The sequence below is a fragment of the Lampetra planeri genome, chromosome 10 (assembly GCF_965212315.1).
Source record: "Lampetra planeri chromosome 10, kcLamPlan1.2.h2, whole genome shotgun sequence".
In the NCBI taxonomy this organism is placed as follows: domain Eukaryota; kingdom Metazoa; phylum Chordata; class Hyperoartia; order Petromyzontiformes; family Petromyzontidae; genus Lampetra; species Lampetra planeri.
The window spans coordinates 1,652,220-1,670,251 of NC_136116.1; the positions used below are offsets into that span (position 1 = coordinate 1,652,220).

General features: G+C 49.2%; 1 protein-coding gene across 1 annotated transcript in view; it reads left to right on the plus strand.

Annotated features, from left to right (window-relative positions):
- Positions 1 to 1,931: 1,931 nt before the first annotated feature.
- LOC144720812 (angiotensin-converting enzyme-like) overlaps positions 1,932 to 18,032 on the plus strand; it is a 36,175-nt gene continuing 20,074 nt past the window's right edge. Inside the window, exons 1-11 of the mRNA XM_078597877.1 lie at positions 1,932 to 2,292; positions 5,233 to 5,397; positions 6,037 to 6,136; positions 7,988 to 8,131; positions 10,697 to 10,888; positions 12,142 to 12,239; positions 12,571 to 12,743; positions 14,125 to 14,351; positions 16,145 to 16,289; positions 17,038 to 17,136; positions 17,883 to 18,005. Of these exons, the coding sequence (XP_078454003.1) occupies positions 2,068 to 2,292; positions 5,233 to 5,397; positions 6,037 to 6,136; positions 7,988 to 8,131; positions 10,697 to 10,888; positions 12,142 to 12,239; positions 12,571 to 12,743; positions 14,125 to 14,351; positions 16,145 to 16,289; positions 17,038 to 17,136; positions 17,883 to 18,005 (1,691 nt within the window). The 5' untranslated portion in view covers positions 1,932 to 2,067. The remainder of the gene's footprint in view (positions 2,293 to 5,232; positions 5,398 to 6,036; positions 6,137 to 7,987; positions 8,132 to 10,696; positions 10,889 to 12,141; positions 12,240 to 12,570; positions 12,744 to 14,124; positions 14,352 to 16,144; positions 16,290 to 17,037; positions 17,137 to 17,882; positions 18,006 to 18,032) is intronic.

The window sequence follows — 18,032 nt, forward strand, 5'->3', positions numbered from 1 at the left end:
TTCCAAAATTTTACACTGTTTAGGGAATTTTTTTAAAATATTTAATTATTAATGGCTCAATGCTGGCAGCCAATCATCTGACTCATAGGTGGCAGCCATCTCAAGCCAGAGGACGAGAGGACTCTAGCCGCCACGCATATAAAGGATTTAGAGTGAAAAACTTTGTTTTTACGGGTTAATTTTTTAAATCCTTTATTAAATCCTTCATATTAAGTTCACTTGCTTGCTTGCGCGCTTACGACCGTGCAAATCTTTCGGTCGTGTTTTAACCCACTTCTCGTGATCCAATCGAGCTGACAGTTTGCACACAGACTCGTTGTGCGTGACAATTTATTTTCCACTTTTTAGGGAAAAAAAAAATTCATATTTAATTTAAAATACCAATGTGATAAAAATGAAACTCTTACTCAAGAAAAACAGAAATGAATAATAAAATAAAATCTATGCCACGCATATAAAGGATTTATAGTGAAAAACTTTGTTTTTACGGGTTAATTTTTGCCACCCAACTCCCTGATGCCGTGGCTACATGAAGTGGAGCACGGGGGGGGGGGGGGGGGCACGCGTCTCACGCAGGGTCTACGTCGCAGGCCACGGCCACGGCCACACGTGCCGCACAGACACACAGGGTCACTTTGTGTGCCCCTGTGTGTATGAGCAGCAAGACAGGATACGGTTTAATTCAAAACAATATTGCAGCCGACATTTCCGCTTTAAACACAAATGCCATTCATTGCATAACCTTTGCAAAAATGGAAAAGTCGTTTCACCGCCTTGCTTGCATTGTACGTTTTGTAACGAAAAATATTAAAGTAAAAACGATTTAATAACGTATATGGGGGGTGGGAGGGGGAGTTTCACTGAGTCCCAATATTATTTTTTTTAAAGGGGGTGCTGCTGTATTGGGATGTTTGGCCCATTCCTCAAAATGAGAGTTTGGCTGCATGTGGGGAGCAGGGAAATGGGGAACGGGGAGCAAACCCCACAGACGCACACGGGGGCCGGGCAGCGACACTCAGCGCTGCCATCATCGAGTCGCCTCGCAGCCCCACGCCTGCTACACCCGGCAAGCCCGAGCGATCAACCCGTCCGAGCATACATCCGGCTCACCAAACCTGCTCAATTTGTGAGATCCGATGAGATCGGACGCTTTCGCAGTGATTAGGCTTCACTTTGCTCCGTGCTGTTTGCCTTTGCGCGTGTTTGCACACTCGCACGATGTCAATCAGGCCCTATCGAAGTCGGAACAATAGACAGAGCCGTGCTAATTAGCGTCGTGTGTGTGTGGGGGCGCTGACTTGTGAGGCACGCCTGAGGAGGACATTTCTCCGACGTCACAGAGTGCAACGACGCTCGGCGCTCGGATCGTGTTCCGTGCGTCGCTCACATCGCGACAGATCGAGAGACGCGAAGCGCACAGATATATCGAGATTTACGCAAACCAAAGCTAATTGATCGACATCGGTAGGCTGACCTTTCTGTGACCCTTCTTCGGAGCAGAGGGGGTGCGCCGGTGGGGTTGCGTGCAGAAAGATTGACTGTATTTAGTTTCAGATCGCACTTTTTACTGTGGGGCCCCGAAACTGAGAAATTTTGAGTTGAGAAGCCGAGCATCTCTATTTCATTACGACGAGGGCTCAACGTACATCGTCAGTTGCATCATAGTGCGGCGCACGTGCACACACGTATGCGGCGCGCACACTCGCACGGAGCGAACAGCGCGAATCTGTAACGACTTAACGCGCAATCTGGACTCGTAAAACGCAGCAAAATGAGCACCGGCAATGCAGTATAGGCACATTTGTATCGCCCGGAGATCCGACAGCGCCATAAAGATAGGCGATAATCCACGAGATCGCGCCTTTGGAGCTGCGAGTAAAGGTCAAACCGAGCGCGTCTCCCCCTCTATACGCGCGCCGTTATATATTTATTTGCCTCCTTAAGGCGAGACGCGCCACTCCGCTCGGTGCACACGCTGCCCTCCCCTCCACACTCTCGAAGCAAGCGTATCCACGCCGGTGCTCCCTAGCTTCCTCGTCACTCGGGAGAGAGGGGGGTTGTGTGTCAATGATGTCCCTCGCCCGGGTCCTGCCGCTCCTGGTGGGGCTGGCGACCGCGAGTCGCGCCGCACTGGATATCGGGCTCCTTCCCGGCGACTATTCCCAGGATGAGACGGGCGCAGAGCAATTCCTCGCCGATTACAACGACACGGCCGAGGGGGTGCTGTACGAGAGCGTGCTGGCCAGCTGGAACTACAATACCAACATCACAGAAGAGAATCAAAACCTGCAGGTGAGGGTGGGCGCAAGGGCGTATCCGATAGGTGGGGGGGGGGGTCCCGGCCGTTGTAACGGTGCGGAGTGTGTGTGGTGGTGCGCGAATGTGTGAGGATTTATGAAGTGCTGGCCATCCCACAAACTTTCCCTGTGCACCGTTCTGGCCTTAATAGGTACTCGCTAACAGCATTTACCGCCAACATTCTATCTGGCTACAATGGGGAGCTTTGCTATGTTTTTGTAAGTTTAAGTGTGTGCATGTGCAGGTGTGTGTGTGTCCAAGCATGGGTATGTGCCTGTACCTCTCGAGTGTGTAGGGGGTACACCTGGTGCGGTGCGTAAAAAAACATCGCCACTTGAGAGACAAAGGCAGCCGGGTGTGGTGCTGGCCACCCACCCCAGTGTGCCGTTCCAGCCTTCAGAGGTGCTCACTAACAGCACTTGCCCAAACAGTCTGTTAAAGGCTATACGGGGGATCTTTCTCTTTGTAGGGGGTTTGCTGATACACGTGCGATCGCTTTCTTTCAAGAGCGCTTCGGAAACTTTTCAACTGCTCTGGTGCATGTTAAGAATGCCGCACTAACATTTCAAAACGACAGCACAGTGCGTTGTTTTTTATTTCACGAACCGCGCCTGTGCACACCGAGAAGCCGTTGCCCACATTAAGAGACGCCACGCATTCTGCTTCTTTGCGTGCACTGCTCGACTTTTAGGATCCTCCCCCCTCCATCGTCGCTCTTCCCACCTTCTTATCACCTTTGTTGAATTCAAAAAAATTGTCAACTCTTGTTTGTTACAATTTTAATCAATGCCGTTTGTTCCTGGCCGCTTGGCGTGTTGTCCCCTGGGTTCAGAAACTGTGGGCAGTGACGTGGCCCCTTCCGGCAGGTAGCGCGTTTGCCGCTCGTCACGTTTCCAGTGGCCGCCCTGGTTATTAACTGCATATTAAACCGTAAACATACGCGCCGCCTGCTTCACGGTCGACGTTAAAGATCGTGTGACGACATTCGTAAAAAGTGCCGGGATACCTTGGTCCGAATTTTCCGAAATTGAACGAAAATACTCGCAAATTACTCCATTGGAATTTGCGTAGCAATCGTCGCCCACGACTGGGCATATTTGGCAGAAAGGGGCATTTGGACGCCGAAAGAGCGTCGGGAAAGCTTCCACACCCGCAACCTCCACCAACGTGTGCAGCAGTCCCTTTTTGGCAATAACACGACTGGACTGCGCCCCGTGCAGTGACCCTGATGCGCAAGCAGGAGGCTTCGTGTTGAGAAACTGAGAGGCACTGTGGCACTTGTTATTCAAGATCCCTGAGAAATTTGGACAAGATCACGTTGCTTGTGGTTTATTTACAATAACTTAACTGTCCTTGCTGGGGGAAAAAACTAGATTTAAATATATCTCAGTGTCCAACATATTTCGGTATATACACGACCTCCCTCCCCCCCCCGGATATTTTTTCCAACAGGGGCATACAGTACATATATTCATTTCCCATATGATGTCTATTACCTGCACACGTTCATAACAAATTCGTCTTTCTTTAAACACAGGCTTATATCCATGCATTTTCAACTAAAATCTTAATTGTGAAAAAGTTGCTCGTTTTTATTTCAGTGTAGTTTTACTTTCTCATTCCAACTGTTTGGTCCTTACGAATGTAGCACCTAACCCGAACACATTACCTGACCCTAATCAGTTACTGGGGGAGATGTTAACTACCTCGCCTGGCATGCAGGTCGTGGGTTCGATCCTGACCCTGACGCCTGTATATTTAGAGTTTGCATGTTCTCCCTATGGACGTGTGCATTTTTTCCGAGTCCTATAGTTTTTTCCCACCACATTCAGAAACATGCGTTAAGAGTATGTGGCTGCTATATATTTCCACATGATAAGACATTTTATCAGGCCATCATTTGTGACCAGGTCGCTTCTGAAAACAAGTTATATAGCTCGGTGGGCCTTTCCTGTTACTATAAAGTTTAGTTTAAGTGAGAACACATTCTTGATTGGAACCAATATTCGTTTACATGGGTATTACATCGTTAGTTAAAGTGAAAACGTGTTTATTTGAATGCTTATAATAAATTATCAATTAATACAATCTTGGAATGGCTTAAGAACTTTTAATTCCCAGTTTCATCTGGGGTAGAATCAGAACTTATTGTTTTAATGACCAATGGTGGAGGCAGTTGGGCCATATTTCGATATTTGGGAACAACATTCGCCAGAGTTGCCTGGATGGTGCCCAGCTCCTCCAGCTGTTGTACCCAGGTTCCAGGGGGGACAGCTGTGATGGCTCTACCAGTCCGGACAGGGCTTGACCCTGTCCCCCGTACGCTCAGCGTGAGGTCGGCATGGGTGGGTGAGTTGAGCGGTAGATTCGACCAGATAGCAGGCTTTAAGCACGAAAGGTTTTTTCAGGGCAGTTGTTTTGAGCGTGCATTCATTTTGCTTTACGAGCAAAACCCCACCGCAAAAAAAAACGAGGCACCGTTTCCCAGTCCCTTTGGAGTAAGCGTTCACAGGGTCCCCCACTGTTACGGGCCCTCTCAGGGCGAGTCTCCGCTATCCAATTACGCCGTGACTGCAAAAGGGGCGGCGCACTGTGTAAACAATATGAGAAATACGATATGATGATTCTGCGCGTTCCTGACATGGCAGCCGCCTTACAATGGCATATTTCGCCAAGCTGCGCTTCACATGGAATATATTAGGCAGGGTGTAGGCTGTAGACGTTGTGTTTATGTGAGCAGAGTAGGCAGGTTTACAGAAAGTAAATAGGCCAGTAAATGTGCCAATCTCAGCGTGATGCATGCAATGTGAAGTTCCCTGTAACTTCCCTAAATTCTGCACTTTATTATACAAAAATAAGAGAATATTAACTTTTTTTTAAAATTAATTATGGAACGAAGGACTTCTGCTGCGTGTGCCATGCGTGTCGTTTTAGGTGGCGGCAAGTTTGAAGGAGCAGGAGTTCACGGAAGCTTGGGGGCAAAAGGCCAAGGATCTCTTCGGTAACATCTCGCATGGGTTCAATGAAACGAATAAACGTTTACTTGAACAAATCAGGATTCTGGGCAGTGCCAACCTCGACGTCACAGAAAGAGAAGAGGTAATGTTCCCACAGGCATGGAGGAGATGCGTTACAGAGTCCAGTGTTGTACATAGAGTGGACTCAAGAAACCCTTAGGAAAATTGACTCGTAAGGTGGAACTATAAACATTAGACATCTGGATGTCTTCATTGTGTCATGTTCATGCACAAACAAGAACATACGTTACATTTACGAAGAATGCAATCTTTGCTGTGATTTGAATATTGGGGCAATTACATTTTTTTTATGTTGCAGCAATTAACATTGATTTATGTATGTATAACAATAATATTGTTTACCCCTTTTTAAAATGTAAGACCTCAGAAACTATAAGGCTGTAAAAAAATGCATAAAGCATTCGCCAAAGTTCAGCTGCAATTATCAATGATCGAAAACTTTCAATTTCAACGACAGCCTTTTCCGACGACGTTATTTTCTAGGTGAGCTCATATCGAATAATTAATATTGCGTGTAGATTGCTGGACTTCACATTGAGCGCGAGTCGGTCGTTAAAACCACGGTTCGCCCTTGTGTATGAGTAGCACGGAGGCGCATCTTGTTGACGACTCGTGGCGGCGGTGGTGGTAAGATTACAAGGCTTATTGCGGCACATCGTGCCTACGTGTGCGCGTTATCGTTGCGCGTTGTGGCTCACAGTACAATCGACTGCTATCCGATATGGACGCGATCTACAGCACGGCCAAAGTGTGCAAACCCGGGCAGACAAGCGGGTCAGACTGTGCACCCTTGGATCCAAGTAAGAGCGGCATTTCCCAACATCACTGGTGCTGTTAACAGAAAAGCAAAGGTTACATTACCACGCACACACATAAATTATCTTACCTTTCTGCTATGCTTTCAACAATAAGATAACTGACAAGGTCATTGAACGCCTGGCTTAGTCAGATCCCACGCCTTACCACTCGGTACTGACGCCACGGCCTGCGGCGGCAACCGTAAGAGCACGTCGTTCCAGTTGCCGTGAGTGGCATAGGGCGCTCAATCCCGCCCTACATTATGCAGTTGTGTCCATTCCTTGCAACATCTTTGGAGACGTCGTGTGACACTGCTCTGAAGTGAAGTTGGCCGTCGATGTCAGCTGTGCGATACAAAGATCCACCGTATAGCCTTAACAACACAGCGAGACGCACCTATGAAGGATGGCACAACACACGAGGGGGTGGGTGGCCAGCACCACGCCCGGCCGCCTTTGTTTCCCTAGTGGAGATGTTTAAACATCGCACCAGGTCCTCATTTGAGGCTGAGTCGACCTAGGGGAGGCCCAGGACCGGTTCAGATAATCGTCACTGGTGTTGGCCGTGAGCAGAAATCGAATCCGGGTCGCCGGGTTCGTAGCGCAGCGTAGCGCTAACCGCTACACTACCGCTCCCCACTATACTCACACACACACAATGTTGTCAACGACACATGGCAGTATGGGGTTGGAAGTCAGAAAATGATGGTTACAATAATTATTACTGAGTGCCAAATTCAATGTTTGGGAAGACTTACTCTTGCATAATGAGCTGATAAAAGTGCCAACTAGATGACTCATTATTCCAAAAAGGGAGCTGCAGGGAGAATCAAGTCTCATATTCGGAAAATGGTGAAAAATATAATGTAATACGACTATGTTATGGGCGCCTGGGGTGAGAAAGTAAATGTTACTTAGATGTGCACATTGAAGTGACGTACAGAATCACTGGAGGACTGGAATGATGCAAACGTAGCAAAGTCATCTCTATTCATCTCTCAAAATGAAACTCACATTAAATGTATTTAATTTGCTCAAAATAAATACTGTACTGGCCAAATCGCTGAATGCGCCAAAACTCGTCAGGTCCCCGAAGCTAAGCTGAGTTGAGCCTGGACGTGCTTGGATGGGTGACCACAGTGTCCAGCAGACGCGAACGCTCCTTTGTGGGCAGCAGAAGGCTTTATCCTATGCAGCATACAATGTTTTAACACACGGCTGTAATTAATGCTGATCACTGGGCACCTTCACCGTGTGTGTTAATTACCTACAGCCGCCGGCACACCAAGGCCCTGTTCTAGGCAGTCTCACCATCGTCAACGTTGCCATTGCAAAGGCAACTGGAATTTTTATTCCGTTTTCCTTGGTTGATTGACATCAAGAGTCATCGTTTTCTCAACCGCGCTGTAGTTTCGACAGTGGGTGTTCGTGATATAACAACGCTCGCCCTGCAAGGGTTGTCCACCAGTTAGCAGCAGGTAGAGCGCCCCTCTGTCGCTCTACCGGGCGGGGCATGCAACTGGTACAGGTTACAGGTCACTAAGGCCACAATGCGCGTTAGTAACGCATTTGTTTCGCGTTGTGTCACCGCGATGTCACCGATGGCGCCGACATTCCCCACACACTTTTCTCCTGCGCTGTATCCATGCCGCAGCCTGTAACCCTGAGTCGGGAACTGCTGCACTCGTGCACACCCCCGAGCGAAATCGAATAGGACGTTTACGAATAAAACAAAAAAATCCTACGAAGCTAAGACAATTTCCTCGTCACTCAAATAAACGGTGCCACCCAGCCGCCCTCGACCCCATGACCCACCGCCGCTGTTGCATTGTGCCGCGGCCGGTCGGTGTGCAGCAATCACGGACATCCTGGCGACGTCGCGGAGCTACAAGAAGCTGCTCTACTACTGGGAGGGCTGGCACAATGTGGTGGGCCGGCCACTCCACAGCAAGTACGCTCGCTTCGTCAAGCTCAGCAACGCCGCCTCGCAGCTCGACGGTACGGCGCGCGACCTGCACATGCCCCCCCCCCCCCCATCTGTGGTGGCTCCAGCCTTTCCCCGCCACTAAACAAAAAAAATGAAAACTATTTAATTTATTTGATCAGGTAAGGCCGACTGAGCTGTGTAGCTCTTTTTCAGAGGCGACCTGGCCACAAATGACAGCCCAACAAAGTGTGGCTCATCGTGTGGGATTTTAGAGCAGCCAAATACTCTAAACGCGTGACGTTGATTCTAAGTGTGGAGGGGAAACCCGGAGGATCGGCAGAAAAATCCATCCGACAAAGGGGAGAATATGCAAACTACAAATATACACGCGTCAGGATCAAACCCACGACCTCCTGCATACCAGGCGAGAGAGTTAACATCTCGCCACCGCGGGACAATTGGGGGAGAGGGGCGGGGGGATCTTTGACTCATTGGGGGGGCAGGAATATTGTTTCGGAGCGTCACTCATAACTTCATATATTATAGCACTAGCTTTACTACCCGGCTTCGCCTGGGATTTGGATTCACCACGCCCGGCCGCCTTTGTCCCCCCAGTGGCGATGTTCACACACAACACCAGTTACTCATTTGAGGCCGAATTGACCTAGGGGAGGCCCAGGACCGGTTCAAATAATCGTCACCGGTGGTGGCCGTCGAGCGGGAATCGAACTCGGGTCGCTGGGTTCGTAGTGCAGCGCGCTAACCACTAGACTACCGCTCCCCCCACACACGTGCGCGCGTCCATAGGTACACATACACGCGCTTGCTGCAGACACACAACTTTCAGGGTCCGTACGGCAGTAAACGACTGAAATAATAAAGCAGCAATGCTGCGCGAAGAACGCCTGAGACCGGCAACACGTTTGTATGGCACTTCACTCGCGGAGGGTTGGGGGGGGTGACATGAGCAGGCACACTGCATGACGCTTCCACATACGGGTCACATGACAGAGGTAACATCATAGCTCACTTGCCGTGCAAAATATATGCATTATTGCGCCCACCCCCTTCCCCCCACAAAATAAAAATACAAAAGTTTTTGTGTTAATTGTTGCATGGTGTACAGTCTGGAAAGTACCCACATGGCAAATTTCAAGTTTGTTGCATGTCGGGAAGTACGCTAAACATTTTGAACAGACACATATTCACTAGTTTCCCTTTTAAATATATAGATGGGCAAAGTAAGCGACCTAATTATATCACCCTCAATAAAGTAGGCATCGATAGACCGATTACAGTTAGTTTCAGAGTGTTCTTAGAATCACGAGCAGTTTTTATTTTATGAGCATCTACGTTTGAGCTAATATTTGAGCACACCTTTACATATGTTCTATGAATGCGGGGCGCCTTGAGCCACGTGGGAGACCTACGCTTTTTCCTTTGGGGCCTCTGCCAAGCACCACCACTGGGCTAGAGGCAGAAGCTTCTGCACGCGATGGCGTTTGGGAAGCAGCCACAGACGCCGCCACCTGGATTCCCTCTCGTGCCAAGAGTCTCTCCTCCTCCCCTTTACAACAGGCAAACCCGCAGCTCTGGTGCCATATTGTTGCCAAGAACTGGCTAATTAAGATGAGGTGGCTTTTGCTTTGGAAGGGCACACACTACGCGACTACTGGCTTCAGCCAGTGTGAGATGAAACTGAGCCCCGACTATTATCATTTCATGGCGATATTTGTCTGACTCTGTTTCACGCGTAGTCCAGCACCCATTCGCTTTGTTACATCAACTGGGACACGTGGCAGTACAGCACAGCAATGGATGTTGTACAAAACCACCTGCAACACATAAGCAGGACCGAAACTAACAGAAAGAAATTACTCTTAAAACAATGTCGTTGTTCGTATTCATTCATTACAAGAGGTCACAACCGTCAAAATGAGTTTATTTGAAAGACGAAATCGAGAAGGTAATTCACAGGACACGAGGCTGTAACTTGCTCAGGTTAACAGTTTTCACAAGAACTTGCAGGCGTTATTGAGGGCTAAATGACGCTCTCGCTGAGGCTTTTAGGCATCCATAAAGGTTAACAATGCGTGCAGAGGATTTATGACCATCACTTAGTCTGTTGCCTCCTCCTTTGGGTCGTTGGCCCCCTTGCATTGGCATGTAAACATCGTGTGAAGCATTCGTCGCTTTGCCGAGGTTCCATGTTTAACTGGGGGTATAACGAGTTCCCTGAGAGCTCTACGATCTCTTGTAGCGCCCGTACAAAGTTGCTCATGGCTCTTAAGCATGGGCCAACTTCTCCGGCCCAGTCACTCTCTCAGCCTTTCGCCGCTGTTCGTGAGCACGGCGGAAATCACGGGGATGCGTCTCGGGGAAAAAAATGAACCCAGTAATTAGAACCAGCATCATCAGGCGACAACCAGTGTTGTGGAGAGAAATCCTCCTCCCAGATATGGTCTCAAATAGAGGGGATAAATGTGATGTCGGGGTGTTAAGGTATGCATATAAATTACAATGGATATCCGTTCATGGATATCCATTGTAAAAATGACAATGGATATCCATCACGGGCTGGCGGCATCGACCTCCTCCTCCTCCTCCTCCACCACCACTACTCCCACCCCGGGCAGACTTTGCGGACACGGGGGAATACTGGCGCTCATGGTACGAGTCGGCCACCTTCCGCGATGACCTGGAGCGCATCTACGAGGAGCTGAAGCCGCTCTACCTCAACCTGCACGCGTACGTGCGGCGCAAGCTGCACCAGCACTACGGGGAGAAGTTCGTCAACCTCAAGGGGCCCATCCCCGCTCACCTGCTCGGTGAGCTCGCGCCCTGGCACTCTCGCACACAAGCACAAAGGTCTCCCATCTAGCCCTGCATAGGCTGCTGTTGGGAAGAGGTGCTGGCGGACCACCCGGCCACCTTAATCTCCCCAGTGTTGATGTTTACGAACTGCAGCAGGTAACTAATTTAAGGTGGGGGGAGACACAAGTTCAGTTGGGATGTCACTCGCCACTGATATTAGCCTTAGCCAGGAATTGGAGTGAGGTCACTGGGTTCATAGCGCATGTTCTAGCCTGATGCTGCCCAGCCACTGGCCACACTCACACACGTGCGCACAGATCTACTCAAAGGTCGTGCACACTCACACTCACCACACACATTTACACACTTACTCTCAAATCCGCGTACACACGAACACACTCGCACTCACACATACACACATTCATACACATACATACACATAAGCTCGAATACTCTAACTCAGATACGCACTTGTGCACACAAAATAAAAATCCCCCTATAGCCTTACCAGACTGTTGGGGCAAGTGCTGTTAGCGAGCACCTGTGAAGGATGGCACGGTACTCTAAGGGGTGGATGGCCAGCACCACGCCTTTGTATCCCCAGTGGCAATGTTTACACAACGCACCAGGTACTCATTTGATGCTGAGTCGACCTAGGGGAGGCCCAGGAACGGTTCAGATAATCGTCACTGGCGTTGGCCGTGAGCAGGAATCGAACCTGGGTCGCCAGCTTCGTGGCGCAGCGCGCTAACCGCTACACTACCGCTGCCCATGCACACACACATACTAGTATACACACACAGATGTACTTTCACTCACATACCCACTCACACTCACAGACATACACTCACACTATCATGCACTTCCCTACTTGCACCCTCGCACACACAACACGAGACACGTGTCCACCATTTCGCCTTGCAGGCTTTGGGAGCAATCGCTGTTCAAAAGTGCCTATTCCACACACGTACACACAGTCCGACTCTCCCAATTATCACGTTACATTTACTTTTAACCGCAACATAAAATATATTAAATTATCCATGGCTCCATCTCAAAATGTTCTCTCTAACATGATGCGTACAAGTTAACAAACAATTCCAATGACGACTCTGCATTAAAGTAAATGCAAGTACCTTGGAAACGTGCTTGCACTAATAAGTCGTTACGTACGGTGCGGAAGAAGTTCAACATAATTAATAAATTAAATATGTGAATGTGGAGCTTGTATTCTTCTGCACTGTGTCCTTACTTCCTACCTCCTAAGGCAACATGTGGTCCCAGCAGTGGAATAACATCTTTGACATGGTGGTCCCCTACCCCGGCAAGACCAGCGTGGACGTTACAGACACCATGGAGAAACAGGTACGGCGTGCATCTTCGCCACAACCAACGTTCGCGTGCTCAGCGACAGAGCGAGTGCCTCGCAATTGGGAAAGGCTGGCAAGTTCAAATCCTAGTCGGGGGTGGAAAACGGGCCCCATCATCCCTCTGGGGTCGATACAACGAGTACTGCTTTGTGGAAAGTCAACAGTGGTTGTCTTGTGAAGAGACTAGCCCAGTCATAGGAATGAAGAATTTCCACCACTGGCTCAGTGCTCACTGCCTCAGTGCTCATTTGAGCAGGAAATACATTTATTTTTTACAAATGTCTTGTGTACTCAAGCCTCACTTTGCGTGCGTCATTGCTGCTCAGGGATGGAACGCCACTCACATGTTCCGCACCTCCGAGAATTTCTTCAAAGACCTGGGCCTCTTGGAGATGCCCCCAGAGTTCTGGAGTGGTTCCATGCTGGAGATGCCCACGGACGGGCGCGAGGTCGTGTGTCACGCCTCCGCCTGGGACTTCTACAACCGCAAGGACTTCCGGTGAGCACGACACGGGCTCTCGCCGGCAGGGCATCCACTAGCTTCCCCCCAAGCTCCTGCCGTCACACAACAAGGGTGGGAGGTGGGGTGCCACGTGTCCCTTGTAGTTACCAGAATCATCCTCTAGTTATGGTCGCCGTCCAGGGAAATCTGTCGGTCTCCTCGGGACATTACAAGTCCCAGTCTTTGTCAATTGCCTAAATTAGCGTGCAGGTTTTTGCAGCTAATGTTACGAATCGTAATTGATTTTGGGCTTTTGTATCTCATTTCTAAATTTGATGGTGGGATTCCTTCTCCAACTCGCCACTGGAGAGCGAGCTGAAAAAACAATGATTGGCACAGGGACTTCCAGTGAGCACACGCCATGGCCGCTGCTGTTCTAGTCTGCAAGAAGATACACACTGCACACACCCATGCAGGCTACATTAACACGCCACGTCTAAGTGTCAGTGCGGATATATGCTTGATGTGAACTTGCAGCCCTAAATCATTACATTTTTTAAAAGTTATTTTTTCAGAATAAAAATCTTTATTGAACCTGTAGAAATCCGATGAGCTATGACGCTCTTTTTCACAGATGTCCGGTAGTCACAATGTCCAGTAGATCTCACATCAATGTCGCTTTAGAATTAATTGCTCATGATTTGTGACAGTGTTTTGCATCAATGCATTTTCTAAAAAAATAATTATATTCACACTAGAGGCGATGATGATAATGGCAATTACAAACTTACAATTGTTACTTCACAATAACATGAGAAACTTACAAAATACTGTATATATGCTCACGTATACACAAACCTGTGAGCCCCTTATCAGTGCCTACCTTTTTATAGACCAATTCAGACTTATTGTTCCCCCCGTGGCCTTATAAAGCTCAACGTTCATCCTACAAAGTCCCATCACAAGAGAGAAACATAAAGAAATAGAAAACAACATAAAAGTGTGCCCGTATTGAAACGGCTGTACGCCATATGGGACCTGAAAGCTCAATCTCCCTGTACAAAAATACGGGGTGCACCGTATGGGTTGACAGCTATGTATACATTTGTTGAGAGTCCATTTCAGCAGATAAACTCCTGGTCCAGCCTGATATCTCATTTTCCCAATTGCCAGCGCCTTGCCCCTCACTGCCCCCTTCTGCCACCACCTCGAACTGACTGCTGCGCGCGTGTCTCTCGCTCGACACAAGCGCGACGCACCGATCCCCCACGGAGACAAGGGTGGTCGCAGAGCTCACGAAACATTTATCGTGGCGTCGTTTGTAAACGCTCGCCTTCTACCTGGCACATCCTAGAGTGGTGCATCACAGAGGTTCATGCAGACTACTGATCGCGTCAATTTGAGGACCAGTTGAAATGGTTTATTCCCACCTCTACAGGATCAAGCAGTGCACCATACCAACGATGGAGCAGCTCTTCACGGTGCACCACGAGATGGGCCACATCGAGTACTATCTGCAGTACAAGGACCAGCACGTGTCCTTCCGCGGCGGCGCCAACCCCGGCTTCCATGAGGCCATCGGCGACGTGCTGTCCCTCTCCGTGTCCACGCCCAAACACCTGAAGACCATCAACCTACTGGACGCCACCTATGTCGAGGACCCAGGTACGTATGCACGCACGCACAGTACCACAGAGACACTTCCAATGCACGCAATGCTTATAATAAACCAGGCCTCCCTTGATTAACACACTCTTCATTTCATTGGCCTCTTACCCAGTTATAGGTAGGGCTTAATTGCAGCATGGTCTGTGCCGGTCTGTGACGCGTAAGCATATTTTAGAAGCCAGCACAGCGCGTCCAGTAGACCTCTCGCTTTGGCTGCGGCTGCAGGTCACAGCCTGCTCCAGTCTGCAGCAACCCCAAACAATATTCATCAAGTCATTAAGCCCTGATTCCAATAAAAAGCCACCAAACTGCTACTACCATCACAACCAGAACCCCCCCTATTGCTGGCACCTACACAAGCCGCACAGCACCACCACTCAGAAGCGATCGGATCACCCAAATGCAGCCGTTGGATAATGATCGAGATTTCTTGGTGCCTCGAAAGTGGCGGGGGTGGGGTTGGTCAGGCCTCGTGTATCCTGTCTCCAGGGGAGACCTGTGATGTGCTTATGCCATTGAAAAGTTTAGTATTCCGAATGTTTTTTTAAGAACAAAAGGAAAACTTAGTGAAACCGATGCCTTTATTAAAATGTAAATTGAGCTCTGTGAGAGAGAAGGCAGCTGGAGACATCAATCACACACCTACGTGTTTTTCAGCAATGGCGCCAGGGCAGTGTTTTGAGAGATATCTGGAGCGTCCGTGAATGGCAAACATCGTCATGTCTCACAACGCCAACGAGCAACTGTACAATCTGCCCAAGCCCGCCTTAATTTCTCGGGAACAAATTTCAATCAATTATGCGCAGTCATTGATTTCCGAAGCAAGCTGACGTATGCACCAATATCGCGTGACGTTGTGAAACTTTGAAAATGGAATACTAAATTAAAGTAAGGTTTTTGGAACAACATTATAAAAACCGCATAATTGGTCACAGTCCTTTCCACTCCACCCCAAATACGTATGAAGCTCCCATGCTGCCGTTCCTGCCATGTTATGGTACCTGTGGTATAAGTGGGGGGAGGGATGCAGGACTACATCGGTGGTTCAGATACCTCCGCTGTTAGCCATGGCCGGGAATGGAACGCATAGTTGTTAGCTGAGCACTCCCCTCACACTGCCCAAAATGCAACGTACATCTCCCCATACGTGATCCTACTTTGACATCGAACGTTGCCTTGGAGTGGCTTCATTCCAGTGTCACACAAAGATACAGAGATTCCCTGTATAGCTTTAAAATACTGTTGGGTCAAGTGCTGTTAGCGAGCACCTATGGAGTCTGAAACCAGGTACTAACTTAAGGCTGAGTTGACCTAGTGAAGGCCGAGGACCGGTTCAGATAATCATCATTGTGTTTGGTGGTCGTGAGCCGGAATTGAACTCGGGTCGCCGGGTTCGTAGCGCAGCGTGATAACCGCTCCCCAGTGTCACACAGATGCACACACTTTGCTACCCGTGTTCATAGCTTCATCCAAATCAAGATGCCATCGTGGCCAAATCCGTTGATGCCAGCACCACGCCTCGCCAACATTGCCTACCCTCCTCCAGATCCTGCAACAGCTGCCGCACAGTAGTCACGTGACCTCAAAAGAGCTTGCCCCTGATATTCTGCCACCATCTATCCTCTGGGGTGTGGTCATAATCATAGTTAGAATGAGGGTGAACATTTCTTCCCGTTGATAATATATATTCAAATCTGCTATCCAATCGATACGGTGCCTGTTCGTGTTTGGTGAGCGAGTGCGTGACAGTAAAACCACGGTGCCCTCGCCCTTTGACCGACCGACCACAGAGAGTGATATCAACTACCTGATGAAGATGGCACTGGAAAAGATCGCCTTCCTGCCCTTTGGCTACCTCATCGACCTGTGGCGGTGGGACGTCTTTAGCGGGAAGACCCCTCCCGAGCGCTACAACCAGGACTGGTGGTATCTCAGGTGAGATTCACTCCGGTTTTTCCCTCCGCATTTAGTTAGAAACGTGCGTTAAGAATATTTGGCTACTGCTATAAATTCCCACGTGATAAGCCACTTCTTTGAGATGTCATCTGTGGCCAGGTCGCTTCTGAAAAAGAACTAAATAGTTCAGTGGGTCGTACCTGGTAAAATAACAAAAATTGTTTAAAATAGTATAGATTTCACTCACCTCCCCCCACCCCACAAGGTCTCGTGTATCAGGTGAGATGTGAACCCCGCAGTTTTTTGGTTACGGTCACCAGCAGAACTCAAATAATATTTGCATGGCACTTAAGAGGAGGATCTTCTTCTTGGAAAAGCGTAGCCTGCACTCTGAGTGTCAGTCCACACTCTCAGACCCACGTGGGCTGCACGCTGGAGCCTCTGAGTGTCAGTCCACACTCCCAGACCCACGTGCGCTCACAAGGTGAGCGTTTGATTCCGAGGCTTAAGGGTCCGTGGTAACGACACTGCAATCACTTATCTCCATTTCAAAAGAGACATCTTACAACAACTGGCTCTCATGTGGTTATAAATAAACATGATCGTGCATAAATAATGTATAGGTCAGCACATTAAACATTAATTAAAGTTGATTTAAATATATATATCTTACAACAACGCTTTCTCGGTTGCCTGAGGTTTTTTTGCATTTCTCAAACATGTACTTGAAAAGCGCGGGTCAAAGGGCAGTGCTGCGATGGTGTTTATTGGCGCGTTGCTCTCACAGGACCAAGTACCAGGGGATCTGTCCCGGCGTCCCCAGGAAGAGCACGGACTTTGATGCCGGTGCCAAGTTTCACATCCCCGGAAACACGCCCTACATCAGGTGCAGCAGCTCCTCCACACCGCTGTGGGCAGACAGGCCTAACGCGCACTGACACGCTCATCATCGTTGTTGTTAATAGCCATGTGCGATCCACTGCTGGATGGAAACATCCCGAAACTCCTGCCATCTCTCATGATCAAGTGATTTCCTGCTCAAATTGGCATCGAGGCGTTGGTGCTCATCTCACGTTTATAGTCCTGGGCCGCTGGTGGGAATTGCACATTCCGATGACAAGGTTGTGTCAATGCAATTGACAGCTGCTGTTGATTTGCAACAAACCAGCACTCAAGTTTACAGCCTCAGAAGCTGAATACGCTCACGACTATGATTTAAATTTATGGGTTAATTGGCCAGGCTACGATCCCCGACTTGTAATCGGTACGCGTCTCAAGTTACAACCGCCTTTACCGTTTGTGTGTGTGTGGGGAGGGGTGGTATAGTGGCGGTTAGCGCGCCGCGCACGAACCCGGCGACCCGAGTTCGATTCTCACTCACGGCCAACACCAGTGACGGTTATCTCAACCGGTCCTGGGCCTCCCCTAGGTTGACTCAGCCTCAAATGAGTATCGAGTGCGGTGTGTAGTAAACATCGCCACTGGGGTGACAAAGGCGGCCGGGCGTGGTGCTGGCCACCCACCCACTTGTGTGCCGTGCCGGCCTTCATAGGCGCTCCTCGCTAACAGCACCTGACCCAACAGTCTGTTATAGGCTATACGGGGGATCTTTGTGTTTTTTTGCGGCTGAAGGTACTTTGTGAGCTTCATCATCCAGTTCCAGTTTCAAAAGGCGCTGTGCACGGCTGCTGAGGACAAGGGGCCCCTGTATAAGTGCGACATCGACAAGAATCTGGACGCGGGCAATCTCCTTCGGTGAGGGGCCAGCACGGGCAATCAGGG